At 36.0% G+C, this 11919-nt stretch overlaps 1 protein-coding gene across 1 annotated transcript in view; it reads right to left on the reverse strand.

Moving 5' to 3' along the window:
- The window catches only part of SHOC1 (shortage in chiasmata 1), a gene marked incomplete at its 3' end in the record, with an annotated part of 84624 nt that extends 73424 nt beyond the window's left edge, over positions 1 to 11200 (reverse strand). The window contains exons 1-4 of the mRNA XM_082623180.1: positions 11032 to 11200; positions 7827 to 7907; positions 4977 to 5100; positions 941 to 1028 (exon numbers count right to left, since the gene is read on the reverse strand). Coding sequence (XP_082479306.1) covers positions 941 to 1028; positions 4977 to 5100; positions 7827 to 7871 — 257 coding nt within the window. The 5' untranslated portion in view covers positions 7872 to 7907; positions 11032 to 11200. The remainder of the gene's footprint in view (positions 1 to 940; positions 1029 to 4976; positions 5101 to 7826; positions 7908 to 11031) is intronic.
- Positions 11201 to 11919: the final 719 nt, after the last annotated feature.

Here is an 11919-nt window from a genome sequence, read left to right on the forward strand (position 1 = left end):
TCATTTTATATTATCATTTAATTCTTAACATTGTTAATTTTTTCTGCTCATATATTATCTTCCTAACCTGATTTTTAGATTCCTAGATGACAGAAATAGTAAATTGGGCTTCTCTGTATTTAGAGGCTGGACACATTTAAGTTGGTTATTTGTTTCTTTCAAGAGTAACTAAGGAAAACTTAAATTACTAAAACTGGAAATCTGAACAATAACTAAATCCTTCCTGGGTCTGATCAGTACTCTTTGCATGAAGTGAAGCAGCAGAGTAAATTATTTACATTTGCTCTGAAATCTCTACTTTATGTCTACCTGAACATCATAGAATGGGTTAGATGTTCTTCCTCATATTATGCTCTGTGTTCCTATCTCTGGCATTGTACTTCCCACATTCTATTGTAATTATTTATTTATAAATCTCTATTCCCTATTTTCTTGTGTTCTTTGAGAGTAGAGACTGTATCTTATTCATTTTTTTATCCTATATCCAGCATACAGAATGGTATCCAATAAATATCTGATGAATGACTGAACTAATAATAAATAACGTTTTGACAAAGTATGTTAGAAAATAGCCTTAATTTGCATTTCTACTACAGGGATAAAAAGACTGATTTTAATATAAAGGATTTTTTACAGACACTTTCCACCAAAAGTTTACTTATTGTTAAAAGCATAATAGCGTCTTGGCTTTATTTCTGTCTTTTGCAATACAAATGCATAAAAAACTGTTAATATGTGATAAATGAGGGAAAGATAAAAAAGAGGCTGTAAATCATTTCGATTAACCCCTCCTTTGTGGTTCAGACTAGGGCTTGTTTTTTGGATAAAAGAAGAAAACCTGTGAGGATATAAAGGAAAGGATCTTCTCTCTTAGGTGTCTGGAGAATTTACTATTCGTCTTCTAGATGTAAAGGGGAAATTTGGGATTAAGGATACATACTTCTCAGGGAACTCCTCCACAAACAGACTTGATTTCCAATGATCCAAGACTGAGATTTCTGTCATTTCCCTAACTGAAACAGCTGAAACTAGAAAGGAGAATGGTAAATGTTAGCTTCTGGAATTTTCTTTTAAACTTAATACAAGGAAGCCAAACATTCACCTTTTACATTATGGTGTTATCTTTATTTGTTCACAAATGTAATTTTTTCAAGTTATACCAGATTCCAAATACTTAAATAATCATTCTCATTATTACAACCCCCACTTAAAAAAAAAAAAAAAAACCCTTTCTACCACAGTCAGAACAATATCACCTGAACAGAGCATCCTCATTTTTACAGCCTCTCTTTTGCTTATACAGCACTACCATCCCAGATAATCCTGTTCAACAGCTCATGTAACTTCTCATAAAGCCTTTATTTACCATTCCAGCTCACTCTGATACATTCCCCTTGAAGGGCCATAATATTGTCAGTGGCACTCACTTCAGTACTTAATCATATACAGTCATAGTTTAAAATTTTATGTGTATCTATAGCTTGTCTCCCAAATTAGACCCTCCATTCCTTAAGGAGAGGGACCACGTCATATGCTAGTGTCAGAAGCAGCTACTGAGTGAAGAGGCAAAGGACCTGTATTCTACCTAAGTGTTAGCTCTTACTATTCTTGTTACCTTGAACAAGTAACTGAACATCTGAGTCTGTGCCTCACTGAAAATATAAAAGTTTAGTGGTTAAGAGTACAGGTTCTGGGGCTTCACTGGTGGCGCAGTGGTTGAGAGTCCGCCTGCCGATGCAGGGGACACGGGTTCATGCCCCAGTCCGGGAAGATCCCACATGCCGCGGAGCGGCTGGGCCCGTGAGCCATGGCCGCTGAGCCTGTGCGTCCGGAGCCTGTGCTCCACAACGGGAGAGGCCACAGCAGTGAGAGGCCCGCATACCGCAAAAAAAAAAAAAAAAAAAAAAGAATACAGGTTCTGGAATCACCCTGCCTAGATACTTATACTGCTACTTATTAACTGTATGATCTTGGGTAAATCTCTTAACCTCTTTCTACCTCAGTTTCCTTATCTACAAATTAGGAACAATAATGGCCTTTTCATAGTGTTGTAAAGATTAAATGTGATAAGACATGTAAATTGCTTAGAATGGTGCCTGACATGGTGTAAATGCCTAATAAATTTTGGTGTTATTGTTATTATTTTTTTTAAAAAGAAGAAAAGGAAAAGAAATAGGATAACTCATTTTTTTCCTTCTATAGTTTTAGAGAAGCATTTGATGAAAGCTACTCTTTACCTTATTTCTATAACCTGACTGAGACCTTCAATCCACTGACCCTTCCATTTTTTACAATATATTCATCCTCCCTCATGTCCTCACTTCCTTTCTCATACAGCTTAGGTTCCACGGCCAGTCTCATAATCACTTCCTTACAAAGACTCTTAATTCCCTTGCCTCTCTTTCCCTTATACCAACTTAGGAAACCCCCTCCTCTTCACTTTGTATATGTACACTAGAACAGCTGAAAATTATTTGGGAAAAAAAAAACCCCAGCCATTCTGAATAAGTTCACTTGAGATTTTGACCATAACTTTTAAATGGGCATCCAACACTGACAGATGATAATGGTAATTCATCTTAATATCCTTCTTAATAAAATTGACTTTCTCATTCTTCAGGAAAACTATTTGACACTACTCCCCCTCAAATTTTTGATACTCATCCCCCTACCCACTCTCTATGTCCTTGCCTCCACACAAAAAATTAGTATAAATAGAAAAGAACGACCTCATCTTCTACCACCAATTCTAACATCTCACTACCATAAATACCTACAAACCCTGCCTTCCTACCCTATCATAGTGGAAGAACCATCCTGGCTTCTAATACCAACTCCTCCCATTGTGCTCTTGATACTATCCTCTTTTACTAAGTTATCCTTTTTATTTCCTGCATCATCATTTTCTTTCTTTTTACCAAGATTATTTCCATTGGCAGACAAACATTTTATACTCTCTTTCCTTATCACACATATATTTTTTTAATTCGCACATCTAAAAAAATAAAAGCTTTACCCCATTTCTCCCTTCAGCTAACGCACCTCTATTTTTCTATTTACCGTCATAGCAAAATTCTTCAAAAGAGTTGTTTACAACTACCATCTCACATCCCACTTCACATTCTCTTGTCAACATACTCTGATCAGGCTTTCATACACAATATTCCAGTGGAACCGCTCTTACCAAGGTCATCAATGATCTACATTTAGTTAAGCTAATGGTCAACACACTATTCTCATCTTACTTGACACTTTAACAGGGACCAATGCTTTTGACCACTTCTTACTTCTTGAAACACTTTCTTCATTAGACTTCTACAACACCACACTCTTCTGGTTTTTCTACCTCACTTGTCCTCTTAGCTGGTTTCACCTTCTATATCAGCCTTTTAATGGTTGGGGTGTTCTACCGCTTTGTCCTAGGTTCTCTGCTCTATCTATACTCATGCCCTCAGTGACTTCATACAATTCTACAAATTAATGCGCAGTCTACATATCAATGACCCCAATTTGAAACTCCAGCTGTGCTCAAGATTAATACAACCAATTGCCTCTTGATGTCTCCACTTAGATGCCTAATAGGCATTTTAACCTGGCCAAAGCAGAGCTATTGACTCCAGCCATTAATTGGCTTCCCCACAAGCCTTTCCCCATCTTAGGAAATAGCACTGCCATCCACCCAGTTGCTCAGGTCAAAAACCTAGAAGAAACTCTTTATTCTTCTATTTTTTTTTAACCCTCTCACTGTTGGCTGGACCTCTAAAATAATCCCAATCTCAACCACTTCTCACATCTTTATTACTATAAGCCTAGTCTAAGGTACCATCTTTTATGTAAAGTATAGATTCACCTAGTAGTCTAAATTCTGAACCATACAGTAGCTTCCTGATTGATTTTCTCGCCTCTACCCTTGCCTCCCAATCCTTACCCCTTCCAACCTCCAAACAACCAGAATGGTTTTTCTAATGCAAAAATCAGGTTATGCCACATTTTCTTAAAACTGTCCAATGACTTACCATATCAGCCATAATATAAACAAACAAACAAACAAACAAACTCCATCTTATGGCCTTCAAAGCCTCATATCTTTCAGAACCTGCCTACTTGTCAGATCTCCCCTTTTTCATTAAGTAGTCACGATGGCCTAATTTTCTGGTCCTTACATACATCAAGTTTATTCCTGAGTCAGGAACTTTGCATTTGCTTGAAAGGCTTCTCCCCTATATCTTTTTATGGCTGCTGCCGTCTTATTACTCACATCTCAACTCAAATGTCCACCTCTTCATTGTAGTCCTACCCTAACCATCTTAGGAAATAGCATTCCCTACTCCTGAAATTTCATATAACATTACACTATGTATCTTCTCTATACATTTATCAATACCAAATATTAGTTTACATATTTAATGGTTTTATTGTTGCATCCTCCTTACCTGTCTGAAAACCCACTGAAGGCAGGGACTATTTCTATGTCTTATTAGTAACTGTGTTCTTAGCACCTGTAATGGTGCCTATACAGAATACAGAGTAAATAAATGTTGTTAACTGACTTGTATCCTCCAGGGAGGCTAGTCTTTCTTAAGTCTATGACATGATAAAAGCAAAAGATGGTATTTGTACATATACATTTAAAAATAGTTTTATATTCAGTGTATTATTACAACTTAAAGTAGCCTTCCTACAGTTGAACAAGATCCTATTATAGTACAACAAACGTTACAATGTTAGAATATTTTAAAACTTCATCACCTACATATCTTTTATTTGTTCTATTCATATCTAGTATAAGCTTTCCAATTCCTTACTTTGTCACCTAAATTCTGTCATAAAAATATTAATTTGTAAACTTCTTGGAATTGTGATATGAATACACTTTTATATAATGAGAAAATCACTGCATTTTCTTAATAATATATTATGCTAAACTCTGAAATACTTTTTAAAATAGATTTTTAAAAAATAAAATTAAAACATACCTCTTGTCCATGGCCTCCTATATTTATTATCAGTAACTCTTGCAGGATCATTTTCATCTTGATATAAACATGAAGGGATTCGAAGCAATAAAGCATCTCTGCAAAACTTCTTTCTAACTACATTCTATGTAAGAAAGTAAGATTATAAAATCTTTTAATATATAGTGGATTTAAAATACTTATCTGTCAATATTCAGAATATTAAAATTTTCTATCCTTTCAAATTTATATTATTTTTATTTAAAGGTAATACATGCTTACTATAAAATATCTAACACAGAACCACATAACTGAGAAAGTCAAGGTTCCTAGTCATATCAGTAATAGTTTGGTGTATTTTCCTAGATACTTTCTTTTCTAGATTAGGCTAAAATGTGTGTGTGTGTGTGTGTGTGTGTGCGTGTGACAAAAAAAAATGGGATCACATCATTTATATACCATTTAGCAATGTGCTGTTTTTCACTTAACAGTATAATATGGCTATCTTAACTTTTGTTTTCTGCATCTTTGCACAGTTTCACTTGTGACATCCAGCAAATATGTTACTAATTTTTAAAAAAATCTAATAATTAAACCTTAAAAGGATGTTAAATCAGTTAAGTAAGCTTATAAATCAAAATTCTCTATACTTGGGTCTGCTTTTAGTTTCCTGCTTTATTTCCCATTACTCTTTTTTTTTTAATTTTTAATGGCTATAAAGTATTCCCCTTTTTATTTCTTTATATATATATTTTTTTGCAGTATGCGGGCCTCTCACCATTGTGGCCTCTCCCGTTGCGAGGCCCGGGCTCCGGACGCGCAGGCTCAGCGGCCATGGCTCACGGGCCCAGCTGCTCCACCGCATGTGGGATCTTCCCGGATTGGGGCACGAACCCGTGTCCCCTGCATCTGCAGGCGGGCTCTCAACCACTGCGCCACCAGGGAAGCCCCCATTACTCTTTAATACTAACTGTCGTCTTTAAATAGATCAATTACTACCCCGTTAACATTTAGTGGTCACTTCCTCATCAACACTGTGGTCTACACTGTGCCTCTGAAAAATGCCCTGATACTCTTCTCTAGCTATCAAAATTCTATTCATCTTTCAAGGCTCATCTTAAGCAATATTTCCTCTATGAAGCCGTCCCTCAGTGACTCTCAACTTCCCACAGAATTCATTATTCTATGTATTTGGACAAATGATAGTTTCTTGCATTACTTCCCAAGAGTTTTATGTTTGCTGAAGGTATAATAACATATTAAATAAGAGGTCTTCATTATCTAAGAATAAATGGTACAAAGAAAAGCTCAGTTAAAGTAATTTATATAAAATAAGGACCAAAGATTCATAGTAAAAAGGAAAGAAAAGCTTGATTAGAACTTTGTCTAAAAAATGAAATAAAGTTATAAAAATTAAAATTTATATTTAATGAAATTTTGTTCATAGCTTATATTTATAACTGATTTTTTGTCATTATTTCCCTCAAAACTGTATTATATGATGATATGCATGATACTAGTCATTACTTCACCTTTGATCATAAATATTTCTAGAAAATATTTGAGGATTTAATCAAATTTTCCCAAGGCATCTCTGACTCCTTTGATATTCAAACCATTCTCTTTCTCTTGTCTGTAATCTGGTCTAATTTTGTAAAATCTTCGTCTGATAATAGCTTTACCTGTTATTTGAGTGGTTCTTCAACACTGTTTTCATGAACTTTACAAAACCCAGTATCTTTTGCAAGATTTGCCATTGATTAGTATATTTGTATTGTATCATGGCAAGAAACTAAGATACCAGCAGTGAGGATTCAAATATCCTCAAAAGTTTGAGGATGTTTGAGTATAGACTAATTTTGCAAGTGGATGATACATTCATAAATATTTGTGTAACAATGACCTCTGATTCCCTATCATATATGTGTTATAATGATACATTTGCCTTCCTCGGTTATGAGGGAATAAGAAAACCTTAAGATACTTATATACCTTTTTTATTTCCTATAAAATATAACACAGTTTTAGTTATAGTGGAGCAATTTTTTTCCTGATAGATGGGGGTCAAGGTTATAAAGAAAACCAAAATTTAACTTGTTAATTAAGATCATAAGAACTATGAACTGTTGTGTGACGACTATTCTAATTAGTTTCTTTTTTCTTTCTTTTTTTTTTTTTTTTTTTGCTGCACGACATGCGATATCTTAGTTCCCCCACCAGGATCGAACCCATGTCCCCTGTATTGGGAGCACAGAGTCTTAACCACTAGACTGTCAGGGAAGTCCTTAATTAGTTTCTTAACAATGTGCCTGGTTTGAATTTCAGCTATGTACAAGCTATTTAATTTCTCTAGACACCATTTTTCTAACCTGTAAAACTGTAAAACCTGATAAGATAATAGTATCTTCCTCATGGAGTAGTTATGGTCATCAAAATGACATAATCCATCAAAAGAGCAAGTGATCAAATGATATAATCCATCAAAAGAGCGAAGTATCTGGCCCATAGTAAGTGGCCAATACATACTGTTATTGTCATTTTATCATAAAGATAACTGGGATTGCTTTTTCCCCACTCCTCTCAAGATCACTCAAGATCATTCATAAAAGCAGTCCAAACCTGTCAAGAGTTTCTATATTTTTTCCTGCTGACAGCTTCAAATTCATGTTAAGTTGTCAATAATTTCCTTCCCAAAGTAGCATTTTTAAGGTATATTAAAAGTGGAAAGTAATTTTAAATGAATTTCAAAGTAATTAGACTAAGGATTACTCTAAGGACTACAGAAAAATAATCATAATCATGTAGTGAATGTAGATAACACTTTTATATCATAATTTTTAGTAAACAGGTAGTGATCCAGTAACACTCTACCTCATATGAATAGTCTATGGCGCAATATTTGAATGCTGGAAACATGTCTTCTTTCTTTGGAAGCAGTACAAATTTCAACGTCTGGAAATATAAAAATTAAAAGTAAATGTTGGTAAAACAGCAAAGCCAGGAGCAGAAAACCATCCTTAATCACAAAACATTGGTTCATTCATTTTAAAAAAGACTCTGAATGATAAAAATTTAACTATGAAAATAACATTACTGTGATTTAAATCTAATATGAAAATAATATATATTGGTATAAAATTGTTCATATATTTTTCATACTATTTTATCCATACAACTCCTAGTTGGTGGATTGCAATATATTTAATGTGATCATTTTGTTGCAAAAGAGGCTGGGGTTCACAAGACTGATAGAGTGATTTTCTCAGGATAACTATTTCCTAAGTGGTCTCGAAATCGAATAACCAAGGGCAAAACTGTGCTGAAGCAGTGGAGTAGGATTTGGAAAATTCCACTCTCTTAGAAAATAAAAAGCCTGAGTTAGAATTCCCTACTAGCTCATTTGGAATAAAGCAACTATGGTATATTATTTTTAGGTCATTGGGTCATTATCAGTAAATCAACAAATTCACCTAACAAAGTAAATTTTTTTTTCTTTTCCATTATGGTTTATCATAGGATACTGAATATAGCTCCCTGTGCTATACAATAGGACCTTGGTGTTTATCCATCCTATATATAATAGTTTGCATCTGCTAGTCCCAGATTGTCTCAATAAATTTTGAATGCTGAATGAGTCCAAAATGGTTCTCATTTACGTGAGAATCAGAGGAATTACAGCTTAGAATATTTACTCTAGGACACAGTCCAGTTTATCAGAAAGTTCTTAGCATTTTGATCAATCATTTAAAATGTTTTTGGGAATTCAGATATAAACTAGAAGTTTTCATACAGTAGTAGTTTGTCAGTAAGCTTTCAGTGAATGAAATATACATTTTAATTCAAATGGTCTTGCCTTAGTTTCATTATCATTTAAAATCTGTTTGAGGTTTACCTATTTCCAAATAGTTAAATTGTTCTCCAGAAGAACTGAAGATCTCATTTACATTAATTGGCTATGAATCTATTCCTATTTTCAGTTATCATCAAGTGAACATTCTTAACTACTCAATTACTGGGTTAAAAATCTAAGTGCAAACTTCTTAATATAGAGCACAATTATTTTATTTCACTAATGAATCAGGAGACATTTTGGATATTATAATAAGCATTCCAATGAAAACAAACCCAATAAGTTATATGAAAACTTTTTAATGCTGTTAGATTCTGTGATATCAACAAATGTGGGGAACACATAGTGTTGGTGCCCTCTTTCACTCTTACTTAATGCCAGCATAAGCATCTTCTAAGTGGTGATTACTTCTCTGGAAATATTTCCAATCATTGTACTTCCATACCTTTTCCATACAGAGTATCACTGATCTTTGAAGCAAATATTGATTCTAGAATTTCTACTTCTTGATATTGCACTTTCAGGAAAAATTATCTGAATGTGCCCGATAGTAGAAAAAGTTAAAAATCAACCAACTCTACCTAGTATATCCATTCAGTTTATTGTCAGCGTTTATCTTAAATTTTCCTTTCTTGTGAAGCCTAATATTCTATCAGCTTTGGATTCATCACTCTCATCAACTACCTTAAACAATAATTACTGTTGTATTGAAGTTAATCATTTAAATTCATGCTAAATGTATAGTACTTAAATAAGATACCAGACATCATATACATTCATAAAATTTCTTTCATCTGTCAACTGTATTTCATTGCATTACAGATATTTGAATCCATCTCATAGTGGTGGGTGGACAGGAAGAGAGAGAAACTGGCCTTACTTCTAAAATCCAAGACAAGGGGGAAAACAAGCAAAATCATGGTTAGAGAGAAGGTATCTTAAAATAATCAACTTCTGAATTGCAGCAATTCCTGAAATAGTTTTCCTTACATATTCCTAAAAATTTTATTGCTCCTGTGCTACCTCCTGACAGGACTCTGTTGGGTCAGAATAGAAATGCATACAAATCATTAGGTCAGGCTCTTATGCACAACGCTAGAGAAGTTAGGTTTCCCAAGATTTTTTCCACCCAGCTTTATTGAGGCAGAATAGATACAATAAAAATTGTATCTATTTACAGCATACAAATATAAAATGGAATATTATTCCCAAGGTTACTTAAGATCACACAGAGGTGAGTGTGGATTGCAGACTTCCCATCTCCTTCCACCAGCCTCAGGCATCGGGAGATTTCTTCCCTTCCTCACTTCCTTTCACAAAAACCACACTTTCACCATTGTCAAATCGCAGAGGAGGTAAGGTTCACGGATATTCTCAGATTGTTTAATCTATGCAACCTAATTAGTGGCTAGAAATCCTATTGGCCTTTCTGTTCCCTTCACACCCTCTATTCTTGCCCAATTAGGTTAGGTGGGCTCTGGTTCTGGGGTCTTGTCCCCACAGAACCACATCAGCCGGGCCTCACTAATCTGTTTTCTAGAGATTTCGGAGCCGCCATACTCTAGCCCCAGCCCGACCTTTTCTTCCCCTCAGCTCAAGAACACCTTACCTCCCTCCTCTCTCCAGCCTCTCAGTGTTTTTACCAGAGGTGAAATCGCGTCCTCTCGCTCTTCCCAGGAGAAAATTCCCGCCCACTGGACACGTGACCTCTGACCTTGAGCTCAGTGCTTTCATTGGCCAGCCGGGCCAGGCGTCACCCCACCCCGCCCTCTTGCCCCGCCCCTCGGGATGAGGGCACTTCCGTCTGCGGTAGCCCACATCCTGGGACGCCCAGGCAGGAGACGGCCCGAGCACGTGATGTGGTCAGCGCCGAGGTTCTCACGGGTGAGCAAACCTTCGCGGCACAGGGTGGACGGTTACCGTGGGGATGGTGGCGGGAAGCTCGGAGGAGCTGGTGTGAAAAGTCGCGACGGCCACAGGAGTCTGAAATTCTTTGGTGTGGCTGCGCCGAACGCGGAGGGACCAGATGAAGACAAGGGCAGAGGCGTGCCAGAGGGCAGATGAGAGGATTTAGCAGCCAGATTCAGGGGCAAAGGAAAACAAAAGGGAGGAGGCAAACGTGACTCCAGACAGGTCTGGCTAAGTGATGGTCGTGCCTTGGCAGAAGAACCTTCGAGGAGGGGCAGGAAAAGGACGAGTTAGACTGGGGAAATGCAAATTGTATACCTTGATCACAGCCGCCCTTTCACCGACAGACTCATTTAGGAGTCCCTAGATCCACCCGAGAAGGAAGGAGACTTGTCCCTTTCTTTCCATTTCCTAACTCCTGCCTTCCTGACATAGCTTGGCCTTTGATTCCTTCCCAGAGGATTGCAAGAAGTAACCTAGACTTATTTATTTTACTAACACATGGATTTCTTTCAAGTTAATTATTAACGAAATTCTAATTATGAAACTCAGTGGTTAAGCCACAATAAGTTACCTACTTCATTCTACGTTGTAGAGGTTTGTGCAGTTTGCTACAGCGATAACGGATTTTATGTTTAGCAAGAATCAGTTGTAAAGGTGTTCATCTGGCATTGAGGTACATTAATTATTCTGTGTTCTTGGATGTATACCTTTTATTAAACCAATTTTAATTTAATTTTGCAAAAATTACAAAAGTAACACGAAGTAGTTATACTCATCCTAACCAGTAAAACCATCCCAAGATGGATACAGAAAAAGTAATCTCTGTTACCACCCCAACTCCCAGGTAGATGATGTTAACAATCTGGGGTGTATCTTTTCACACTTTCCTGCATGTTCATACAACTTTATACAGGTATGCATGCACAAAATAGTTTGACCAATTATATAAAAATGGGTCACTTTTTTCCCTCACTAAACAATACATCCTGAGCAACCTTCCAGATCAAGACATACAGATTTAACTCATTTTTAAACAGCCACATATTTCATAGTAAGGATGTGCCATAATTTATCCAAACTTTCTACTACTGATGGATTTTAACAGATTGTTTCCAGTTTTTTACCTTGAAAATAATACTGCAGTAAGAATTCTTGGACATATGGCCTTGAATATTATTGCTGTTATTTCTATGGTATATATTT

This window comes from Mesoplodon mirus (assembly GCF_964341445.2).
Source record: "Mesoplodon mirus genome assembly, chromosome: 1".
Classification (NCBI taxonomy): Eukaryota; Metazoa; Chordata; class Mammalia; order Artiodactyla; family Ziphiidae; genus Mesoplodon; species Mesoplodon mirus.